The following is a 25,685-nucleotide window of genomic DNA, read 5'->3' as shown; positions in this document are numbered from 1 at the left end:
TAATAGAGAGGAAAAAGAACAGAGGGAAACATACAGTGCGTGTAAAACATCTGGGATCAGAGGAATATGTAAATGCAGTTTTCTTTTGCTCTCCCCATACTTTATACTAGATGGTCAAAGACGTGAGTGTTGAAACACAAATTCCATAGTTGCTTAATCGGCAGTTTTCCTACGGTCCCATGCTTTTCAGATAATGGTGCTGTTGAGTGTTGACGTCTCAATCCTGCTGTTTCTAACTAAGTTTCCATTAAACGTAAAGAAATAGCCCAACATTTAGGAAAATTTGCTTTTTAGTCTGGGTTCTTCATTTTATTTCCACCAGGTGCCAAAAAAACCACAACTTGTCATTTTTACACATTGATTGTTGTCCAGATTCAACAAATAAGATATAGCATGTTAATTAGAGAACCTTAGAGATGCTGGTAGGTGGATTATTTAACTTTGGAAAAGCCAAGCTAGCAGTTTTCCCTTCCAGTTTTTATGCTAAGCTAAAGTAGCTTCATCAATCATCTCATCTAATTCTCAGCAAGAAAGCTAATAAGAGTATTTTCCACTGGACAGTCTATGTAAACTCATATTAGTCATAGTATACCTGATACTCAACAGCACTATAATCGGTTGGGCTAGCTGTATGTATTGAAATACAGTACTTTCTGAAGTCATTATTTCAACTGCTATTCAAGTATGCATACTGTATGTAACTACTTGCAACATGAAAGGAATGTTCAATGTTCCATGTTTGTATTGATCTAGATGTTGTCTAGCTCACACGCTAGCAGCTAATAGCAAAATAAATTCAAATGTGATGTTACTGAGAGTATAGATGGGATATTTTCAACCTTTTAACTCAAAACAATGAAATTAATTTTAAACAAAATGTTACTTAATACAGTGCCAGTTCCTTTTGGACATGCTGTAGTTGGGACTGTGTCGTTTCACCAGTTAAGGAAGAAGGGATCGTTTTTTTGTGTGTATCCTATGATGTGTATCTGTGCTTGTGTGCGTGTTTGTTTGTATGCACGCATGCCTGCACGCATGTAAATCTGGCTATGTGTCAATGTGTGTTCCTACAGAATGTCCTTTGGTAGGCCTACTTCTACCCACATACACATACACTCATGGGCATATTGACACACCTGTAGCAGAGTAGTTATTTCAGCTTGTTCAGACAGTTAGTTCAGTACACAGTTAATTCAGCATGTTAAAAAAAGACATTATTGATAAGTTAGATAACATTTTGTGCTGTTAACTGGGCATTTTAAAGGAAAATAGCAATGTTTTATCTTCCTCTCATCTCACACTCCATAATCCATGATCATTGTGAATTAAGCAGCGAGTCTGTTCTGCAGGCCCTTATGAACCCTTTTATCAGGAAATATCTCGCTGTAGGTAAACTGGCAGTGAATTCAGTTGTTACACATACACATTCAGATTCTAACAGTGTCCCAAACTCCAGATCAGGCCATCATAGCCATGCGATGTGGAGTAGCTTTTAGATGGAGAACAAAAGTATCCTTGAGTGGACAAAACAGTGGTATTTTCCTTTAACATGCCCACACTGGAACATCGTTGTGAATGTACGTACATGCACACTGTCTCTGTATTGCTTTCTTACTGTTTAAACTGGAAACTTAATTCCATGGTACGAGAACAAAGTTCTGACCTTGCAATAGTTCGAGCAAGTCAAAAATGTACAGTCCGATGTCCCCCTTCACCTTGCAGTACATTCAGCAGACGTACGTATATTCATGTACAGTGTGACCTCGACAGGCGGTCTTAAACAAACTCTTCAGATCAACATTTTCTCACCCAAAATGTTTTTTTTTTTTGGGGGGGGGGGTGGAGTCCAAGCCCGCTGCTCTCCCCTTCCACCCTCTCACCCAGTCAGATTCAGCTGATACAACACACAGCATCCACATGTGACAACACACATACAGTAGTTTCCCCCAGACGAAAAAAAAAAAAAAAAAATCCCCTCGCCAAAGCACTCCTTCAAAGTTCAAAAAGAAAAGTGTGCTTGCAGAGGGTGACCATGTTTAAAAATTGCAAACATTCTCCTCTCTACCTCTTTAAATTAAATCATCATCATTCTCTTTTCAAACAGCCACAAACAAGGTTAAAACAGTGCTCTGTTCAGAAGGGAAAAAAAGAGCATATAAGAGCGCTGATGTCACCGGCTATGTTCAGGTCACTGCTAGAAGAGCGTACAGATATGATGATGAAGAGTTCACTAGCCTACAGTTCAACAGCCAAACGAGGACACACTCACTCTCGGCCCACACATCCTACATCCATATGTTACACAGTTTAGTGTTACAACTGGAGTTTTTTCTTCTTTTTACATTAATTAAAAGTAAGACTAAATATTCAAACAGTACTGCAGAATGAAAAACAAAAACAAAAAACTGAATATTCCATGTAATATTTTCTAACAAACCTTTATACCAAATCTGTGCGCCGGATTCTCATTTACAGGTACAGCACATGGAGTAAATATTGTTTGAACAGGCAGTGAAATGCTCATTCCACACATATTTTCCTCTCTCTGTCAGCATAAAAAGTCTAATTTAAACCCTTCTGCTTCTTTGCCATCAGCAAGCGCATCAAACAGGCTTCACCTTTTCTCACATCTTAATGTCCATAAATAATCCTTTCATACAGCCGTGTCCTGAGCTGAACTGGGTTGATGCACTGAACTGAGCTGAACCATAATGGGGTAGCCACTTTAGTTTAGATAGCAAGGTTTTAACTACAGGCAAATCTGGGACAAAAAACTGTTGTTCAGATTTGTATAAGGCTAAACTTTTCTGTCTCATAATGCAAAATTATACAGTATTTATAGGTAAGAATATATTTGCAAATAAGTCTTTGTGCTGATATGTATTTGCACTTGAACATGAGTGGAGATTACTTTGTAATTTAATCTTTTGGACATCGGAAATACAGTCCCACAGCATTCAATGAGTGCGCTCAAATTTATATCCAATGAACATAATCTGCATGTGCAAATACATTTCAAGTCCACTGTTGATCTATGTTTGTGTGTTGCTGAACCCAAATAACATATAACAAATTGCATAATATGCATATTTTCTACATACTGTAAGATCTATGCAATTTCATTTGTTGTGTTCACAGTATTGAAAAAAAATCATTAAAAATATTCTTCTGAAACAGTTTCCTTGTTATTGGGGTAAAAGAAAATATTGTACTGTGATATTTTTTGTGTGATATTGTATCAGTTCTCAAAAGCACTGCCTAGATTTTTGTGTGCAACTGCTAGATCAGTGTTGTGAAGGTGGTTTTCAGTTTAACTAAAACTTAATTTACACACAAGAAAATCTAAATATGTTGCCTTGCTAACCTGTTGCTCTTGATAATCAATCAAATGTGCTTATCGTGGTAGAATGTAGTCTAATTGAGGTTTAGAGACAATCCAAAGGAAAGAGGAGATGCTGAAATTGAATGTACCACAAACAAAATGAAATGTTCCTCCTCTGTTATGGGGTGGAGGCATATATCTTAACCTGAGCCAGTAAACAATTTGCATGACTCGTGAGTAAATATGTTTATTTGCCATTTGGGTGAACCAACCCTTTAAAGTCTATAGGCAAAAGTAGTCTTACCTATTTGTGCAGTGTATTTTTTTGCATTATGTGTTCAGTCCTTCAGATACCAGTGCACCCACATTATAAAAAGCTTCAGTGCCATTCACAATCCACAGCAGGCGATGGCTTGTAGAACCCTGAAGAGCACTGACGTTCAATCCATTTTTAGATCAGTATTTTGCTCTACTTTCTTATCCCATCTCTCATTTGACCAATCACTCCGATTCCACCAGTCTATATCACTTCCTCTTTGTCCCTTTCTCTCTTCTTCTTCCACAAATTAAATAATTTCCTCAGGACGCAGTCTTACTGGCAACTATCTCTCTCACTTTCACCCTCCCTATCATACAGTATGACTACAGCAACACCTTGTGGCTATTGTACATACTCTACCACCTATCAAAGTGCTTACAGTTTTTTTTTTTTTTTTTCAACAATTTTGTAATCCATTTCCTCCACCAGAAAGAGACAGGGACAGGGAGAGAGACACGCCAAAAAGGAATTCACAGTCAACGTGTAATTTAGCATTCCTGATGATTGCCTGAATGTGACAAAGGAGAACCTACAATCCTCCATCGATCCTCTTCTTGGAAACAAGAAAATAAAACACATTTATTGCTCCATTTCTGATTTAACATTTTCTCTCTGGTTCTAGAAAATATATATGAATATATCTATACGCCTGGATTACTTTTCGTAACTTCTCGTACAGTGGTAACAAGGTAAATGACGTCACGATATAAACAAGAAAGTACACACACAACACACAGGAGAAAAGCCCTGCCCTCATTGGGTAACCAGCTGTCCTGCAGCAGAGCTCTACCCACCCCCCTCGCACACACATACACAATCAATCACGTGCACACACGCTCACATTTCACATTTGCCCACATGCATACACATGAATGCACGCGCACTCACACACTACACACACAGAGAGAGAGAGAGGGGAAGGGGGTACTAGCACGGTTCAATGCCAACAGTATTTTTTTAAACACTCTTTTACATTAGGATGAACCAGAGGAGCCCTCTGGCTTGTTAGCTCCCCGTGCTAATACCAAAGCTTCAGTTCAGTGGGCTAATAAGTACAGTATGTTGCTGCTGAGACAGCCTGGGTTCAAATCCAGCTGTTCACATGGCACTCTGACCCCCCTCTCTCCGGCCCCCACTGGCCCCCTCCTTCAGTCATCAGTCTTTCATCTGGGATTAGACAGTCGGTTAGTTGGAGAAGAGGATGGGGAAGGGTCTAAGTTGGCAAACAGAACCCAGTCTTTCTCTCTTTCTTTGCCTTTTTTTAATCATATCTGTTTTTCCTGCAAGTCTTTCCGTCCCTGGGTGAAGGTGTAGAGAAGACAAACATGCGTCCAACACACACTAGTTATAGTGGCCAGCTAGGAGCCTGTCAATATTCAGTATTTAACTTTTAATTGTCAGCATGGGTTAACATTATTAATGTTATTATTATCATTATATTATATATCATTTACTCTAATGACGTCTTTAAACTTATTTTTTGTGTATGTTTTTGTTTTTATTCATCTTCTGTTATATTATAGCTTTCCCTACATGGTTAAGTTCTTGTGTATGTACTAGGCGGTTGGGTTGCACCACACCAACACCTGATTCCCTACTGGCTGACAAGTATCATCCTCTTCCTGCTTCTCCTCCAATCACAAGATACGCGGTGCTGATCGGTCATTGGAGACGGTCTTGCGAAGGCGGACTCCTCTCCTGATGGTGGTCAACATGTCACCGGACCCTTCTACCCCTTCTGTCGCCATCTGACTGTCACCGGGGCCAGTTGGTTGCAGGGCTGGGTCATCGGGGAGGGCGGGGAAAGGAAACTGCCCCTCTCCAAGGGCGTGTGCACTGGCTACCAACTCGCCGATCTTCTCCACTAGACTGTGCCGATTGGCCGCGATCATCTGATCCTCCTCTGATCCAGCCCCTGAGCCCGTTCCCATTGCAAGGCCCCCATGCTGCTGGGCGTAGACCTCTAATGCTGCCCCTGATCCCCAGGCGGTGTTAGGCAGGCTGAGACGCTTTGGTGACGCCTTCACATAATCAAGCGCTCCCTGTGCATCCTCGACTCCTGTGAAGAACACACACTCTTCGCTGCCCACACGAACAGGCACGCCACCCGCGTGCCCTCCACCTGCATACCCACCCCCACCAGCGCCAGGTGAATGTGAGTCTCCTGGAACAGTGGGGGTCTTGACAGGCACAATGGGTGGTCGGATGGGGATGGGCCCCGCATTGGACAGTGTGCGCCTCACGCCTGGTTTGGTAGACGGGGTTCGGCGGATGGTGGCAGTGCCTGGAGTACCTGCTCCACCGCCACCTGCTCCACCAGGTTGTCCTGGTATCCCATGAACCCCAGGACCAAGAACCCCACTGGGTAGCCCGGCCGTGCTGGCTGGCCTCTTGGTCTGGATCATGCGTCGGTAGTTCTGAGCAATGTTAGAGTGGCGAGGAATGGTGGAGGACTTGTCGAACTCTGTCTGTCCATCGGGACCTTCAGCATCCCCATTCACTGAGTAGCAGTCATAATCTGAACCTAATGTCGGGATGGGGGGAGTAAAAAAGGAGATGTTGACATTTTTAGAGAAGTGATAGAGAAGAGAAGTGCCATAACAAAAGAAGGATAGGAAAGATAACGTTCTGTGATCACATTATTGCATTAACACAGGGATAGCCACATTATTTGAGTAGGCTATGTGGACAAAGGAAGTCAGAAACTGAGAACCAGTACAATGATGCATGAACACATTAAATATATATAACTAGTTTCATCTTTATATTGTCATCTCCCAGCTGCTGTCAAGGGAACTGTCAGTATGTACCTGTCACACACTGTTCTCACTGGTTAAATGATTAAAATGATGGTTCACTTTGTTTGATTTCAGTAACACTATACTCTAAAGACTGGGGTTCTAGTGAAAGTGATGAAGCTGATTAAAGCTAAATATTGGTATTTAACTTCAGAAAGTCCATTATATCATCCTTTGACAGGTCTGTCTTTCCTGAGATCTTACAAAATATAAGATGATGAATGTGGCCACGAGGAATTTAATAAACGCAAGCTCCTCAGGAAGACCAAGATTAAAAGCTACAGTGGTAAGAGTAGAAGAGAACAGCAGATTAGAGTTTCACCTTGTGAAGGAATTGTGTCCTCAGAGCAGGACGGGGTTGTGGTCTCTGTGCTGTAGCCGCTGGAGTACTGCAGGGAGTCTCTGCTGCTCTTCTGCTGCTCCATACTCAGCCCTCTGGTCAGCACCATGGCCAGGTCACTGGCTGCTGGAGAAACCTCCTCGCCGTGCTGAGGACATGCAGACACAAGCCGCATTGGATTGACGTTTATTGTTGTTTCACTGGTGAGTACTTCAGCATACAGTAGACAGTGCATGTGCAAATAATTCAGTTAATGATAATATTAAAATAAAAAATAAAATGATTATACCATCCACTGTAAAAGAAACAATTCTACTTCATGTCAGCATAGACTTCAGCTCATGCTTTCTTATGACTGTCAATGAATTCCTAACTACAATTATTTTGGATGTGGGTGTTTCAACAAATGCTCTCATGTTGTAGCAACTACATCCATGTTTATGAAATATTAATATGATATATTTTAAGATCATATTTATTTGTTTTTTACTTATTATTGTTGTAATGTGGAATGATTTTTGTCAGTTGGACCAGAAGAAACATATATCTATCACTCTAAAACACAGACAAAACTGATTTAGTTTTTTTGTTATTTTGTTAATTACAGCCCAATAATCAAATCCATTTTTCCATCTAGGATGGTAAAATCCTCAGGTTATCAAACTCATTGTACAGTAATTGAAAGCCTGGCTTATTATAGGCCATACACTTATGCATTGCTATACACACAAATATCCATCTGTAAACCTGGCCTAACCTATTTCTTTGGTTTGTCTAACTCTCCTATATCCAGCGTTACCTTGGCAGCAATGGTAGCCGGGGTCATCCTGGATCTCTGCATGTCATCAAGGTGTGACGGCCCGGCGTATCCCTGGGAGCCGGGTGATGCCTCGTTCTCCCTCAGTCTATCAAGAGGTTCCCTTCTCCTCTGAACTGCCGCCGCAGCCACTGGCTGCTCATACTGACCTGCTTTGGACCAATCCTGAAGAGGTGAGTCGAATTAATAAACAGGAAGTAGCAGGAAGGATTAGCACGAGAGACTTGTCCACTATCCAGCAGTTTGAAGCCCTTCATCTGAGTGCAGAGAGAGGGGGGCCATATGGGTGGAGTGTGTCTAGGTGCGTGGAAGAGTGCGGGTGTGTGGGTGTATGTGGGCAGGGGCCTTTTGGGGCGTTTGAATGTGTTCATGTTGATGAGTTTGACTGGTCAGCTCGTCACGCCCCGCTTAGTTTTGGCCAATCTCAAGTTGGTAGATTGCAAAACACATGAGTGAGCCAGGAGGGGGCCAAAAAAAAATAAAAAATTCATGCACACACAGCAAGTGAGGGTGGAGACTTTAAGGAAGCAAAGCAATGTGGTTATGTATGAGTTAATCAGGTGATGGAAATGAAAAGAAAATAAACCCAATGCATTAACTTAAATGTATTAAACTGAAACAGAAGAAAAGGTGCAACTGAAGAAATGGAAGCGAATGGAGAACAAACCTTCCAGATAGGAACCTTTGATGTGGGAGAGGAGGAGCTGGATCCAGGGGGGCGGGTATAGGGTGGGGACGCAGGAACAGGAAGAATGACAGAGAGAGGCCTGGTGGAGCCAGAGTGAGAGAGAGCGGGGCGGAAGGTAGCGAAGGATGTGCCAAACTGCGGGATGAGAGACATAGTCGCGTCATCAGAGAAAGGAAAAAGACAGACACAAGAGAGACCAAGAGAGACAGGCAGTCGGCTGTGGTGGGGGATCACCGGGCCAAACACATGAGAATAAAAGAAACACATGTATTCACACACCTACAATAGACACTCACACACCAAGTCCTCAGTGTGAAAGAAGAGCAGGAACAGATTTGGCAATAGAAAAAGCCTTCAAAACACAATTAGTTACTGGTACATGGATCAATGACTCTATATATGCAAGCTATGGAATTAGTCTAAGAACTAGTCAGTGAAGGCTAGAGGGCCTACATTTTGACAGCTACTTTCTATGTTTATGTTAGAAATGTCATGGGATGAATTAAAGCAGCCCCAAGCATGCATTTAAAATTCCGATGGATTTGATTCGACAGTAATTCTGCATCACTGTAGCACAGAAAATAGCCACTGGTAACTTTCTTTTGATAACATTGTTTCTACTGTGAGAGATTTAATCAAGGTAACCAGTGGATTTGGGCCATGCAATCCATCTTGAGAATGCGTTTCACTCAAATTAGAGCACAAACTTACTGCCGTCAGATGGCTGTTAAGGCTGTTAATCAACTGAAAGGGAAGGCAGTCATATATGCAAGCTGTTGTGGATGATAGATGCTGCTTGAAATCAGACAGGAATATTTACTTTGCCTCACGAGCGTCATTGGAATTTTTTTTCTTTTCGCAAGCAGATGTGCATACTGGTTGAAGAATATAAAATGAAAGGGAAGGAAACAAGCTCTTGAACATAAATACAAGGAATATGTGATTTTTGAGAGGTTTATATGAGTGTGCCACCACCAATTAAAGTGGTGAAAACAGCACAGAATACAAGTGTTTCATGCATAGATTGCATCTGAGTTGTGACGACGATGCTAATCTTTAAACCAAAATTCTAATTGTGGCTGAACTGCTAATCACACTCAACCACTGAAGCAAGCCAACAAAACAAACCAAAATACAAAACATGAGCAGGTGAGGAAAATATTCCTTATGTGCTTAGCGAGACCACTTTGCACTATGTACCTGACCTTTGAGTCTAATACCTGCAACAAATATTTTTCAGCTGGAAAGTATGGGAATCCATTAATCAAACCAACTCCTCATGTCTGAGGTGCATTTTTACTCTCGTAAAGTAAGTCGATGGTGTATGATTTCACGTTGCTTGATACTGAACCACCAAAAAGCATTCTCTGCTGGAAGACCATTTAGCACCCATAGAGCCACTACTGTCTGTTCTGTTGCAGGTTAGCCTGGTTATACAGCAGTCGAAATCTCCCACTGCTTTCAAAACTCCATTAAACTCTTAAAATACAACTCCTGCTACCTTGGTGAATGCAGCGTATCATTTGAAACAGCATGTGTTGCATAATTGTGTTCTATAATGACTTTTTATCACCACAATTATCACAGCTGTTTTAACAATAGCTCCATTTGACCACAAGTTTTTTTCTGTGAAAAAAATCGAATACATTGTTGGGTAAAGTTATATCTGCAAACTGCTTGAAGGGATTTATGAAAACACTAAGAGACCAATTGTTTGTATAATGGGCGAACTGAGTAAACAGGTGGCATTATCTTCTGACCTTGGCAAATAATATCAGAAGGTTTAAAGATCCGCTCCAGACATGTATCAACACATATACAAATAGTCAGCTTAGAACAATATTGTGTGTCTGATGGGTTTTTTCCACAAAATATAAATAACTATAATTTCCACATTAAAATCCTTAAAAAGTCATCAACTCCTTCTACCCCATTAAAAATGACTGAATCTATGAATATGCACATTTTATTTTCCTGCTGGACATAAGATGTCTCCTACTTCACTGTAAAGTCAATTCTCAGTATATGTACACTGGTGGCTTCCAGTTTCTACATCACACTGTTGTGATGTCACAAATCATGCTGATAGGCCCCATCCCTTAAAAATCAGATTTTCAATGAGCACAGAGAAACTTTCAGCAAACTTTTCCACTTGCAGCAGATGAATGTGAAAACATGCTTCCAGAGTCTATCTGCACATACATCATTCTGCACATTGCATTCACCATTGTTTATTTACCCTCTAAACTCTTTGCCTTATAGCATCAGTATCACAGACTGGTACATATGGGAATGCTGTGTACAGTCTACTGATGCCACTTGTGGAGGACTTACTGAAGTCTTACATTTCACAGTTATCTCCTTCTGTTGCTGATGTGGTTGATGGGGTTAATGCAATTTCCTCCCATTTTAAACAAAACAATACATACAAATGATCTATTTAATATAAAGAGACAAGTTTTATATGTATTTATTGGTCCTCTGTTACGGAATAAACGTATACATAGTTCTGATTATAAAGATGCATTGATAACAAAATGTACCTGTTCTTTCCTATTTGTGCCACACATGAATTGCTTTTAACTGTAAATGTTGATATCCAATAATATTGTACAGTGTGAATAAGAGTACTTACAGTGGTGGGGGAGCTGCATTCACTGACTGACTGGCATGTTTCTGAGGCCTCTGATGATGCTGAGCTGGATGACTTCTACAGCAGGGAAACACAAAGCTTTGTTCACTGATTTATTTGCCAAAACTGATCAAGAACAATGTTCATGTGAGCAGTGTGTGTGTGCGTGTGTGTGTGTGTGTGTGTGTGTGTGTGTGTGTGTGTGTGTGTGTGTGTGTGTGTGTGAAGGTTCAATATCCATCTTTTCTTTTAAAAAGCTAAAAATACCAGTGAGGTGAGATAATTCTGGTCAGTTTCCAAAGTAAATCAATTTGGAAAATCAAATGTTAACTTTCTGCTGCCAATTCAGTTGCATGGCTGGATACCAAAATGTTAGGGCTCATTACCACATTTGTGTACATAAAGGTGTGTATATTAGGGTGTGTGCGTACGGTACCTGGCTAGTGATGTCTGAGGGCATGGGCGAGGGGGGCTTGGAATAGATGTTTGCATCCTGGGACACGAAGCCTGAGTCGTGGGAGGAGACGCTGCTGAGGCGGTGGGCGGCAATGCCCCCCGGTGGTGGAGGCTGGTGCGGCAGGCTGCTGCGGTAGCGTAAGGAGGAGGAGGAGGATGAGGTGGGTGAGTGGGGCTGAGAGCCTCCACCACCGCCACCAATACCAGCACTACCGCCTCCCCCTGATGAACGGGAGGCACTACTGTGGGCGCTGTTGACGCTGCTGCAGGAGGGTGGCGGGGAAAGGTGCAGAGGAGCAGGGTAGAGAGCGGAGTGACGGAAGGGTGAGGGGAGGATGAAGGTGATGGTCGCCAATGTGGAGTAAGGAGAGTATTTAGGGGGAAAGAACATGATGACAAGGATGTGTCAAAGTGATGGTTCAATTTAGGAAACAAATTGTGTAAGATATGAGGGGTTGGTTATTGGATTGGAAGATGGTAAATTGATGATTGGGAGATTTTGGGATTGGTTTACGTGATGGGGTGAGGTTCAGGAGTAGTTCCACAGCAAGTTGTTGGTTTATCAGGTCAGTGAAAGTCACACACAGTTAAAAGCAAAGACCCCAAAATGAAAGGAAACCAGGTAACCAGGAGAGAAAGAGGGCAAGACACACGAGTGCACACACATAAGACAGCAAAGATAGGAGACAGACAAGGGGAGAAAGCAGCAAGCACAGAGAGTGATGGTTGTGGTGAGGGAGAAGGGGGAGAAAAAGGGGCAAGAGGGGGTAGACAGAGAGTGTGTAAACTTATGAGGATCCAGGGCACGCACACACACATACATATATACACACAGAGTAGACACTGCAGGCAAAAGGCTCTGAACTTGCATGCTTTAGAGCTTCGCCTTGAGGGAAACTGCTACTGCATGCACACACTGACAGACATAGTTAACACACACACACACACACCAAATGATTTGTTTCAGACAAAGAACTACAGGAATACATTTTCAGTTTACACTATTCTTCTTGTAGTATTCATTTTGTTATCCAAGGATCCTGAATTAGAGAACTGTAGGCTTTTACAGCTAAAGAAAGCAGAGATTGCCCACATGCTGGCGTCTATGATTTATGCTAAAATTCTATATATTTTGTCATCTCTCATTCAGCTGTTCATAAAGAAAATCTGCACTTCTACACAATGTTCCTCCGTCTGAAGGCTGTGGTTCATTTATCTGGAGGTTCCACTGAACTGACGATGACTGGACGAACAGTGACGATGGGCTGACACACAGACAGAGAGACTGACAGTCGCAGTGAAACAAACACATCAGAGAAGGCTCCTCTTTCTGACACAGTTTATAACACATGGTGTTTGTACATGTGTGTAATTGTGAGTACCTGCACATGCTGCTCTTGCGGGAGCCAGAGCTGCTTGGAGATGAAGGAGGGGTCTGGTAGGACCAGCTGTAATCTGAGCCCTTCAGATCCTTGATCACCTGAAGCAGAGACAAAGAGAGGGAGGTTTAGTAGGGTTGAGTGAGTACTCGGCTGAAAAGAGTATGAGATAATGTACTTTTTATTATTGCGAGTATCATAAGAGTATTATGTGTTAATTCGTAAATATAGAAACTTTTTTTTAAATAACCTGTAATCGATGTAAACTGTAGATGTAGACTAACTAGTTGTCTTACTCTTCTGATCAAAAACATTGCTCTGAAGCTCCATTCTGAGGCTGTTCTGTAAATAGCTGTATATAATAATATAATAAATATATACTTCTGATCAACTCTTTTTAAGTTTAAGCCCCACCCTTTCAGAGTACAGATATAAATACAGATATTGTCGCTGATGTCTATTGATTATTTCTTTCTTTCTTCATACATGATCTGCGTGTCGTGTTGGTGTCTCACCTGTTCACTAGCTGGGGGCAGTTTGTGAGGATCGGTTGTCAGCACAGTGAGGTCATCGATGATGGCCTGGAGGTGGGTGATCTCTCCCAGCATGGCGATCTCTCCATTCTAAAAAGAACAAGAGAGAGACATCCGTACTTCACATCAGTAATAAAAATATATAAATCTGGAGTATATTCTTTCACCTGATTTCTCACCAAATGTCTTTTAGTATCATTTTAACACTTTCAGAGCTGGAGATATTTTTATACATCAATAATGTTTCTCCTTGTTCAGCTGCGACAGAGAAGGGTGACATGCCAGCACTAAAAGAGATAAGGTACAGCAGCTGGGATGTGTCAATCAAGAGAGTGAATCTTGACATCTCAACATGACATTTAAATTCAGACAGTGTCATTGTGTACATTCATATAGAATGATTTAGATTAGATTTCAGTTGGTGTTTGTTGTACACATAAAGACTTTTTCCCGATGTAATATATAAAAGCTGGACTAGCTCATTGCACTGCACATTAATTTGAATATTTGATATATTATTTCCCCTAAATTTCCCATAATAATATAAAACACATATTCTTATTAATATTATGGTAATCATTTCATTGCTCAGCCCCATATACAGCCTTCTGTCATTACTCACTTCCGTTAATCAGTGGAGCTGCTCAGCAACAATAAGGTCGCACTGTGCAGCGGGTCAGAAAGTGCTTGTGCCCCCAACACATTTCCCTCCTCCCTTCCCTCCACTCTAACACCATCCCTCCGTCTCTATCTCCTCACCACGACAGGCTGAAGGAAGCCGATGAAGGTGCAGAAGCGACCCCGTTCCTCCACAAGGGCCCGGCGCACTGCCTGCTTCTCTGTCTCCTCCATCAACAGGCACATGTCAGTCACATCCTGCATGGCACTGTCCAGCTGAGGCTGCAGGTCGCCTCGCCCTGGGGTGGGGACGGTACATTGGTGGAGGTGAGAGGAAAAAAATATCAGGTAGAAGAGAGTGAGACAGGCAGGTCGAGGAGGGGTTTTCACCAGACGAGGTGGATGAAAAGGATTTATAGGAAAAAGGGATGAAGGTGAAGATAGTGTAAGTGAAAGGCAGAAAAAGTGTATTTACAGTAGTAGAAAAAAACAAGCATTAACAAAGTGTTGGCTTGATGGGATATCTCCCCACCAGCCTCTGCTTCCAATAATGCACTGCTCCATCAAATCACTAGCATACATTATGAGACAAAGTAAGAAGCAACACCTTGTTTGATGTTTTGGCTCTGTACTTAATTTTATGTGGAATCTATACAGTAAGTGCATTATATTATATTATATGTCATTATATTAGACAGACAGCAGCCACACAAATGACATAATGTCCTACATACTATGTATAGAGGGACATAAAAAGCACTACTGTACCCTATAAGCCACACAATTAGTTTCCTATTTACACATCCAACAGGCACGGAGCAACATAAGCAATCATTTGGAGTGCGTCCACCTGACACATTTGAGTCTCTAATATCTGGAGAGAGAGAATATCTGGCTCTTTACCAATAAAATGTTCCACTTTGTTCACCAGCTGGTCTCTAACCATGTCTGCCTGCTGTTGCTGGACAACTAGTGTATAGTCGGGTTTTTAGAGTGCTCAATAAAAGTGCCTGCCGTGGCCAAAAACAGTACTGATGAGAGCAGCGAGTGTGAAACAAAACAGTAAAGTTGCAACTAAAACCAAACCTAAAACCGCAGAGCTGAGAGGGACTGCAGAGTCTCTGTTGCCGTCAAATTCGACTGCAAGACAGTTCCGACTTGGATACTTACTTGTAATGGCATGTGTCTTTTGTGCTGTCACTTTGGCCACTTTTTGGGAAAGACAGCCAGTCTAGCTTATGATTGCTTTGCTGTGGTCTCTCATTGTGTCATCTAAGATGTGGGCTAAATGTATCCATACAAAGTTGATCACAATGTGTGAGAGTGTGCAATTTACTTCTGTCTCTGTCTCAGTCCACACCCAGCGTAATAGTAGTACAGAGCCAAAGCACAAATAATGTGTTTCTGTCTTAAAACTTTACTAAACCTCTTGATGACAAAGGTAAGACATAGGTGCATAAGTATGGAGTAGAAAATCAGAATCCTATCTACCATTAACAGAAATAAACATGAAATGCGCTGAATGGAAAGCAAGACATGAAATAACTCTTTGTAGTGTTACAGCATGCAAAACAGTCAGCGCAGATGTCTGCAGCAACAAGAGAGATGGGACAGCACGAGGCTGCTGTGTGACTACAAAGCTAACAGTAGCAGCTACAGAAGTCATGCAGGAGTCAAGGAGGAAAAGTTAAATTACATCATGCGTTGTCGGGGGTGAAACCTGCACGACTCCAACTTCTCAAACAACTACAAAACTGTAGAAGCTGAACTCTAGTCTGTCACCAGTAGACAAAACTGTTGCAACTTGTTTTTCAAAATCAAGGCATCTTCTTCATATATTTTTCAATACCCACTAAACTCTTCAGTATCAAAGAAAGTGTTGCTCTGCAGTGAACCTGACACACTGGTGCTGTAGTAAGCTAACATAAAGAAACTTATCCTTTTGTCTGCAATAATATACATGAGGCCGAACAGAAAAAACACAGTGCTACCTGCTGTTATCTGCCACTGCCATACCTTGAAAAAATATGTACAAATGTTTCTAAAGACCCTATAAACCTTTTAAAGAAAAACATATAAAAAGCAAGTAATTTGGACACTTTGATACTATAGATTGTTAAAAACAAATATTTTGAGGAGGGGCTTAACTGAACAAAATGAAGGAATTAGACGGGCCGTAATATGGTCCTGGGGTCTCTGAGGACCTTATATATGTGTTTTAACGTTTAAACTAAAACTTAAACTAAAACGGTAGCGGACTTAAGACAGCACCTGTATTGTAACCTGATATCGAGGCCCCGTCTTATCGAGGGGCCCGGAGATAGAATCTAGCTTTAAAAGGTCCAGTGTGTCCAACATTTTTGAGGGTGTAGAGGAGGACAGTTGCAATCTGCAACTATACTGCTAGATGCCACTAAATCCTACACACTGGACCGCTAAGACTTTTGTTATATTGGTTTATTTTGTGCTTGTGTGGTGCATTTCACACAATACATGTATGCTCACTAATAAGTCTCTAAGGCACTCTCTGTTGCCCTGATGTCAACTTCCATGTCTATATTCCATATTGTAAAACAAGTGCCTAATATACACAGAAACATTCCCATGGTCACTACCCTTGTATCCTAAATTCAGTAATAACCAATAAGTAATGTGTTGGATTGATTGAGCCTCCACTACATACATGCGTGTATGGTAATCTGCAGGAGGAGGTTGGAAATGTGAGTAAAAAGGAAGGGATGTGGCAGGGCTGTAGCGAGCGATAGGCTGATACTTACCCTGCATCTCTATAACAGGGGGAAAATACCACGGGAAGGGAAAGACAGAGGGATGGGAGACAGCAAAAAGGAAGCAAAATAAGGAAAGAGAAAGGGGGGACATAGAGAGAGAAAGAGAGAGAGAGAGAAAGGGGGGAGAGAGAGAGAGAGAAAGGGGGGAGAGAGAGCAGAAATAGCAGAACTCATTGTTAAGGTTAGTACAAGGAAGGCATCACAAGACAGCCACAGTGCCACAGGTTAGAGCAAAATAACACTGCTGCAACCAAAAACTAAACCCACAAATAATAATACCACCAAGCATCAGCACTGACAGGGCTAACCAGACACCCGCAAACTTAACAGCAAAGGACAATGCACATTCACCAAATGTTGTATTATTTCTTTTTTTATGGTTACATTTTTTTTCATTTAATGATTCAATGTACATAACATAAACTCATAAAGTGATAAAGTCATACAGTTGCTTCTAACAAAAGAGACAACAACAGAATATATATAAAATAAGAATATTATTTTGAAATGTACTCATATACAGACATCTTGCATTCATGTATTCATCTGCCTGGCAACTGAATGGAAGCTTCTCCATTAGAAAGCACTAATTATTGGTTGCTGCATCACTGAGTGAAGGGTTTCAGGACAAATGAGAAAAGACCTGAAATACTACCAAGCACCACTAGATGGCAGTATAGACCAACAATACTTTTGACTTAGACTGTATAAAGTCTATGGCTCCTGACCTCAGTAAATAACACATTTTTCAGTATGTGTGTGTTTGCATTGAATCTAATCACTGTATTTTGAGTCTGTTTGGTAATGCTTGTATTATGCATCCCAATCAAACCATAAATCAACATTTAATCTAGTTTTGACCCAGGGAACATTGTTGTTGGTGTTGATTTACTATTCACTAGCACCACTAGAAACAGTGGTGAGACTGTGGCGCCCCCTGGTGTCACTGAGTGTTTGGTGTTTGTTTGTGCCAGGTCAGATTGTGGCGTTGACTGGGGGTTAATTGTTGCCAACTGGGAACACCTGGGCCCGGTGCTCCCAGGCTATATAATCAAGGCCCTGTTGCCCATTCTAGCTCTCTGCTGCTACTGGTTTGTATTGTTTGAGTTGTCCTAACTTGTTCTTTGATTTGTATTAATTTGTTGCCAGTGGTGTGAGGACTGCAGCGTGGCCTCATCTTATATTGTTTTGTACACTTTACAACATACACACACATTCTCCCTCATGCACACCTTACACTACTGACTACCCTGGTATACACACTCTATATTTAAAGTATTTAGTTGTTCAGTTCATAATTTGACTTTTTGTTCAATAAATTACTTTTTGTTATTCTTTAAAGTGGTGTATCTCTCATATTTTGTCTTAAGAGCCAGGGTGTGACAGAGAACATAGAGATAAATGAGGTAAAAATGAACAGAATGTCCAAATGTATCCACAGCTCCAGCACTTACACAGAAACACCACTGATACCAGTAGAATTGATTTTGTCTGAGTAAGTGAGTAAGTGTTCTTAGCAAAACGCCATTTGACCTCTACAATGTGACCTTCCGTCTAATGTGAGAGGAGTCTGAGCTCGACTGTTTGACTGCTGCCTGTTACCTTTACGAGCCTTCTTCTGTAGTTTCATGGTGTCAGATGACTTCTTCTTGATCTCGTGCCGAGACCTCTTGTACTCTGGAAAAAGGATGAACAGAGATGCTTTAGTAACAGGAATGTAAAGCCCTCTCTGTGAACTCTTATAATAATACATACAAATAAGTCTAAGTGTTCTTTCACATTTTCTTTTTACTATCAAAGATGTAGAAGATGATAGTGATTTTCTAAGCAATGTTTACAGTTGTGATCTCATCTAGTAACCATGGTATCATGTATTTGTCAGCAAGCGACAGAGGGGATTTTCCCTGATCACGCAGGAAGTAAAAAGGAGTTAAACCAAGGGTGCGTGGACGGTGTCCTAGCATGACTTGCTGTCAGTCAGTGGAATTTAATTTCCCTGTTACCTCACACGTTAACTCTAGTATGCAAAAGATTGCAGCGTGATGGGTTCTACACACAGTAGATTCGTATTTCCCTTTACTGTGACAATCGCGGGATATTAAAAATCATGGAAAAGAGAAAGAAATGGTCTCACACAGGAACTGAACCCAGATCTCTCGTGTTGAAGTCCTGTGTTTGTGCCACCCATCCACCCCAACCTTACTTCCCGTGTTGATTTATTTGCTCTTCATACAATGTTCATCCTTTGCTCCCATCATTACCACTCCCAGACGAGCTAACTATCACTAGTTTTGTTGACTGAACCTAACCACACTGATGTTTTAACTACATTATATAGTTAACTTATGTATTTTAGGTGAATCATTTTGCGGATTCTGCGTACCTTTGGCATGATCCTTATCCAGCTGGTTGGCTGTCTTCTTCCAGTCCTCAATCTTGTCCTGGAGAGGAGTGATCAGACTCTCCATCAGAGCACTGTAGGAGAGACAGGGATTTAAGAGGAAGGTACATAAGTTAAGAGACAGCTTAGACACAATGCCCATAACTGCTTGTTTCATTGAAAATTAATCCTCTGACTAATGTTTCCATTGTGTGGTGTCTTGACAAGAGACTGACTTAGTGTAAACAGTAGCGACCCCCATATTACGACCACCAAGGCCCACTGGAAATAGGAAGCTACAATATATTTCCGGAATGAGATCATTATATAAATTCCCTCCATGTGTCGTTCCACTTCATAATTTTAGTATCTGGAACACTGCCCCCCACCCTCCCTATCCACACACGCATACATATGTGATACAAATGCACACACATAGGCTCCACAGACACACAGTCTCACATTAGCTTTTAGACTGACTCATTCTTCAAAGGAACTCATGTCATTACCATGGTCATAGATCATCATCACCATCATCATCATCACCATCAATGTAATAGCTTTTGCCATGGAAAAGTCATTACACAGTATGGAGAATGAAGCAGAAGGCAAACAATGGTTGAAAACAGACCCTCGGTGAGGTTTCCAGAGTGGTTTTTTGTTGCGTGCCAATGGTTGTATTCATTTACAGTCATTTAAATATGTACAGACAGAGCAATGATCATAATGGAATCCATACAGCTAACAGGAAAACCTCACCAAGCATTTGACCCATCATAACTCTAGAAACATAGTCAGGTTCAGATGAAAATACACACAGGTTTGACTTGTGAAAAACCCTGATGAGCTACAGTGTAAGGTAGGGATGGTGAGATTCATTGCAAGGATTAAAAGGGTGCGCATTGGATACAGTTTTGGATGAACTCGGGATGCATCATTTCTAACATCTTTGCATTAGTAAAAAATTATTAATTTATATAAGATTTTAGTAGAGGCCCTATGCATTTATTATTTAGAAATGTGCCCAATAGAATATAAAATCAAACTATAGCTACAATGCTGAATTGCATAACATCATATTGCTTTACATCGCATCATATCGCATTGAATTGCATCGTATTGAATCAAATCGTGTCGAATCACACTGCATCGCAATAGGGGTGAATCTTATCGCACTGGTAATTGCTTTTTCTTCAGTCTCAGAGATGGAGATGCACATCCCTAGTTTAAGGTCAGCAAAGAAAGGAAAGGAAGGAAAAGAAGGAGGTCAAGAAGGATAGACAGGAGGAAAGGAAGGACGTATACTTACTTGGTGAACTGGCGAAGTTTGGCCTCAATGCTGCGATGCCTCATGCACATCCTGGTCAGAGCTGAACCGATATCTCTGGTTGCCCCTGGAAACACAAAACAGCCGGGTTCATATGATGAAACACACACACACATGCATACACATACAGATGTTACCAAAGCGTGTCATTGCATGTTTACCACAGAAGGCACTTTTCTTGCTCCACGGAAACCACACAAAGCTGTGATCAATATTTACATTACAGCCATTACTGTGCTGTGTAAAGTAAATGCTGGTAAAAGCATTGTATTCTTCAAACAGATGAACAACTACCAAGCTTTTGTATCCAGCCAGTATTTACACAAGACACTGATCTGCCTCTCGTATATTCTACACACTCCGGCTTCGTCCAAATAAAGTAGTGTCTCGTGAGTGTGTTTGTGTCAGAGCCAACCGCTCAGAGACCCAGTTTCGTGAGCGACTAACCTGCAACTGTAAACACCAGTCTATTTTAAGGCAGAGTAGGTCCATGTGGAAAAAGCTGACCCTGGAGTTTAAGTCAGTTTAAGTGATGGCAGACACCGCTAACTTCCAAACAAGGTGCTAAGAGCCACTGCTGCCGCTGTACAGGTGGAGGGCCAACAAAAGAACTGTGATTATAGCCTCACTCTCATGCTATGTACTTAAAGACTTGCCAGCAAAGGTAAGGCTTATACAGTATACAGTGCCTAGAGAATACCATAATCACTGCTGCCACTGAAATGTACACACTGGAAAATTCAGATTAAACAGCAGCCAAATGGGATTTCCTCGAGAGACACTGTTTATCATAAGGGCTTAGACAGGCTTACACAGTGAAATGCAGGGAGTGCAGAGGGAGGAAGGGCGTTGTTCCACAATGTTGTGCACCAGATTAATATTTTCATCCAAAACTGAAAAACGCCAGTGTTTTGGGAAAAAAATGGGGGGATGGTAACTTTTCCAAAATGATTCAATCCATAATTTCAGAATTAAACTTTTAAGGTTTGCAGTTAGCTCAAAGCTCTGCCGCGCTAGCGTGGCTGAAGACTGAATTGGTTTCCCTTTTACTGTAACTGTTGGTCACCTTATGTGAACATCTAACTCCACCTCAACCATATTTGTGGTATGACAACAGGAAATGTAAATCATATAAATTTGTAGTATACTGTTTTAAAACTTGTCATATTAACTGCGTTTGGCCCCTACTGTGTGGTCAAGGGAATGATCATGGTTATGGGAAATAAACTATGGTTGGGGTCTGGTTAGGGTTAGGTGACTAAAACACTTGGATAAGGTTAGGGAAAGATCGGGTTATGGTTAATAATAATTCATTTTAAGTTCATAATGGAAAGCAAACTACCCTTTTCTGCCTGAAGTCACACAGCTACAATCCACTACCACAACCTCAACCCAACCTTTATTGTCTGCCTTGCTAAAAACACACTACTTCCTGCACTGGCACTGATCATTATTATTATTTTCCTAGGGATACTAGTGAGTGAAGTAGTATTTATAATTGATATAGGCTAAAAAAAGTGTATCTAATTGACCAAAATAAGAAAATTCAATGTTTTTTATGTTTATGTCATACAATAACTCCAAAACTGCTTATTCAGGTTTCCCACTCTTTTTAAGAAATCATTTTCCAGGAGTTTTTCAACAGGACAGCGCTTGTTCACAACGGTGATCAGTGTTTATGTGTGTGTAGCGCGCTAAACTGTTCTCACCAAGGCCAATTGACTAAAGTGTTCCTCTAATCGTAACATTAATTTAGCCATAGTCCAAGTCATCTTAGGTCCTTTTATTAAAAGAAGAGGTAGAAAGTTTTTATTGAATGTACAATTAATGCTGTCCAGTATTTATCAATCACAACAATAAATGTTAATTAATAGGCTGGCTGTATGCATGCTGATTTAACCGTTTACATCCATGCGTGTACACTACATGCCTAAAGTTCACTGCAAGTTTCTTGATTGACATGGGAGCCGGAACGTAAAGGGAGCGCTGAAGTGTCATACCATGTAGCTTATCCTACCAACAGTCGAGTTACAAACAGAATATATGCACTGATTATTAGTATTTCCCATTTGTTCATATTAATCAATTTCCAAGTGTTTCCATGAGTGGGAAACTAGTCTCTTAATGTCTAGCTTTTCCAGGACGTTTGGGAACCCTGTTTTTATTTCACAATAAAAAATGAACTAATATGAAGCACGCTTTAATTACCAGGTAGCTCAAAGTTCATATGCAGTGTATTGGATAAAATTGCATTATCTCCTCCATTAGATTTCATGAAACTCTAGTGGGGGATTTCCTCTGGTTCTAATTTAAAAACTGAACGGCTCCATGCTGCTCTGGTCTGATCAACCCAGGATGCCTTGCTCATGAGCACCTCAACTAGTATTACTTAGTCTACAGATTCAAACTGGCAACCCTCTGATTAAAACAATCACAAGGCACATACTCACATATGTTACCACATACCCATACACTCTCGAATGCCGAACCACACACACATGCACACACATACTTACACTGTGTGTTGTTCACATCCAGAGAGAAGTGCTCCATTCATAATTAACAAATTCCTCCCTCACGCCTCCTGTTCTACCCGGCAACCATTCATTAAAGGAGAGCCACCCTCCCCCAAACACGCACACACACTCTCTCTCTCTCTCTCTCTCTCTCTCTCTCTCTCTCTCTCTCTCTCACACACACACACACACACACACACACACACACACTTCAAGTAGCTATATCAGTTGTAGGACTGAAACAGTATATTGAACTGTGCATTGACAGTGTGATCTAATCCCAGAATCAATAAATGGATCGTTAGAGTGATGTGGGGAGAGAGCGAAGCAAAGTCACTGATGAAGAGAAAGTGTGTGATATTTTGTATTGAAATAAGAGGAAGATTGGGAAAGAAAGAGAGGAAGAGATGGAGGAGAGATGAGGGAGCATGAGGACGAGAGGGGTCGCCTTGCACATTTTAATGAGCTCACTGCTGGCGAGAGAACCATGGGACTGGAGTTACAGCCAAGTGTGTGTGTGTGTGTGTGTGTGTGTGTGTGTGTGTGTGTGTGTGTGTGTGTGCGTGTGTTTGATCTCTACATTTATGATGGTCCTCTTCCTGTTTGTCTGTTATTACCATGCCTCTCAGACTCCATAGGAGATCAACAACTAGATGAGGGCGGCACAGAACACACAGTACTCACATCTGGAATACAGCTACTGTGTGTGTGTGTGTGTGTGTGTGTGTGTGTGTGTGTGTGTGTGTGTGTGTGTGTGTGTGTTTAAGTCGGTGTTAATTTGCTTCCAATGCAAATCAACATGTTTAAGCATTTTATTTGAACTAAAAGAGGCCCAGCAGTGGCCTGAACCATGCTTAGGCTGGCTTGCTGTTTCTTGCAAAAAACAAGTAGGACAGCATTTTTACTGTTGGTTCAGTACTGTTTTATGTGTATGAAGGTTACTCATTCACATATTGCAGGTGGCTTATGTTATAGTATTGATTTGCCAAGAAACATCTCCAAAAAAAGAAAGAAAAGGAAAAAAACAAACAAAATGAGAGTGAAGATAGAGACCACCAGGGAGCTGAGAGGCTGTGGTCAAAAAATATGACAATCCAGTGCACTATTTGCTGTGTTCTCATCATAAAAAAATGGGTTGTATTCAGAACTAGTGCAGTCCCAAGGAAAAATTACAACTACCACTCTTCCTCTATCTGCCCATTCATCAGCTGCTATCATTAAGTATCACAAGTATGTACTGTTGATCCCATGTTAGGAAATTATTTGCTGCAGCAAGTTGTCAGAAATTAAGAAAATAACCACAATAAATAACAAATATTTATAGAATACACAATATGCAGAATATCCTAAAATACAATATAAAATACTATAAAATATAAATATAAAATATGAAATAGAAATATAGGATAGAATACTATATACAAGACAGTGGATTGAAGTTTACAGGAGAGGAGGTAAAAGAACAGAAACTATAAAGCAGAGTTCTCTTTTAGACAGAGGTGAGAGATAGCTTTGGGTAGGAAAGATTTCCTCTGTCTGTCCTGTGGAGCCCTGTTGTAACGGAAGCTCTGTTTTAACCGATACATTTTTACATATAGAGAAGTGATCAACAGTGCATCACATGACCGTGTTTAATGTGAAAGAGGTGACGTAATGATGACCCATAGAGAATTATCCCCAGCCCTGCTGTTCCCTCAGCTCCATGGAGCATTTTTGCATTTTTCAGCTCACTGTTTTGATTTTAGGGCCATAACATGTTTGTGCATAGCTTTTTTACCCAAAACAATACACAAAAATGGCAATATTCTACACTGGACGTACACTAATAGGTGAACTGATTTGAGGGTAATGCTCAGCGAACCCTGTTGGGATGGTTGGTATTTCACTGTCCAGCCTGAGGTCCTCTGCATTGTCAAACAAACAACAGTAAGATCAGTGTATGCGTATTTTATTTCCTAGTGTATTTTATTTATTATCCCACATAAAGCAAAGACACAAAAATATACAGCCAAACAGAGTCGTAAAACCTTACATTAAAAGCAGCTCCCTTATTCAGTCTGTTGAGAAATTGATGTGAAAATCAAGTTCATGGCAAAAGGGTAAAGCCCATGGAACCTTTGTTTGCCCTAACAGCACAAAAATGTATATATGTTTGGTTATTACAGTTGTTGTTTTTTTACTTTGTGTATCAGTATTCAGAGATTAACTCCCTACCCCCCACCTCCTTTCTGTCTGTCTGTCCTGCAGAGAGAAGGAGGAACCCCCTCCTGGGAAATATGACTTTACTCTTTTTCCTTCCTCTCCCCTCACTCGCTCTCCCTTTCCTGCTTTTGATCTGCTTCCTGGCTGCACAGCTCCCAGACTGTGTGTGTATGTATGTGTTTGTGAGGGACCCACCCAAACAAGGTACTGAATACTAGTATTGCGCCATAGTTTAACAGATGCAGTATAATTAAGGATTTTGTATCATTTCTGCAATGAATCACATCCATCATGCACAATGTGAAAACCGAAATCCATTATATTTTATTATAAAATGCTATGTATCAATTGTACTATGCAGCAAATAGGCTACGTTTTGTCACCTGAGTTAACTTAGCATCAGCTTTGGTCAAACCAAGTGAATTGTCATTAATAATATTAATAATACTGCTACAGATATTGAAGTACCAACCATAAAACACCCGATAATTACAAAATGAGAATATACTAGACAGGATTTAAATGTTAAGACCTGTGTGTAATGTGTAAAATAATGTGTAAATGTTCTA

General features: G+C 40.9%; 1 protein-coding gene across 3 annotated transcripts in view; it reads right to left on the bottom strand.

Moving 5' to 3' along the window:
- Window positions 1–282: 282 nt before the first annotated feature.
- The window catches only part of mtss1lb (MTSS I-BAR domain containing 2b), a 74,136-nt gene continuing 48,733 nt past the window's right edge, over window positions 283–25,685 (bottom strand). The window contains exons 4-15 of one of the 3 annotated variants that reach the window (XM_051380622.1): window positions 20,381–20,465; window positions 19,075–19,166; window positions 18,294–18,368; window positions 14,044–14,201; window positions 13,267–13,374; window positions 12,755–12,852; window positions 11,353–11,500; window positions 10,920–10,994; window positions 8,264–8,419; window positions 7,579–7,761; window positions 6,762–6,927; window positions 283–6,165 (exon numbers count right to left, since the gene is read on the bottom strand). In XM_051380622.1, the coding sequence (XP_051236582.1) occupies window positions 5,279–6,165; window positions 6,762–6,927; window positions 7,579–7,761; window positions 8,264–8,419; window positions 10,920–10,994; window positions 11,353–11,500; window positions 12,755–12,852; window positions 13,267–13,374; window positions 14,044–14,201; window positions 18,294–18,368; window positions 19,075–19,166; window positions 20,381–20,465 (2,231 nt within the window). In that variant the 3' untranslated portion in view covers window positions 283–5,278. Of the gene's footprint in view, window positions 6,166–6,761; window positions 6,928–7,578; window positions 7,762–8,263; window positions 8,420–10,919; window positions 10,995–11,352; window positions 11,636–12,754; window positions 12,853–13,266; window positions 13,375–14,043; window positions 14,202–18,293; window positions 18,369–19,074; window positions 19,167–20,380; window positions 20,466–25,685 lie in introns of all 3 variants that reach the window. The other 2 variants (XM_051380621.1, XM_051380623.1) reach the window with 2 other exon arrangements.

Source organism: Dicentrarchus labrax, unplaced genomic scaffold (genome assembly GCF_905237075.1).
Source record: "Dicentrarchus labrax unplaced genomic scaffold, dlabrax2021, whole genome shotgun sequence".
Lineage (NCBI taxonomy): Eukaryota > Metazoa > Chordata > Actinopteri > Moronidae > Dicentrarchus > Dicentrarchus labrax.
Note: the sequence above shows the minus strand (reverse complement) of the source record. Positions and strands in the feature narration are given on the sequence as shown.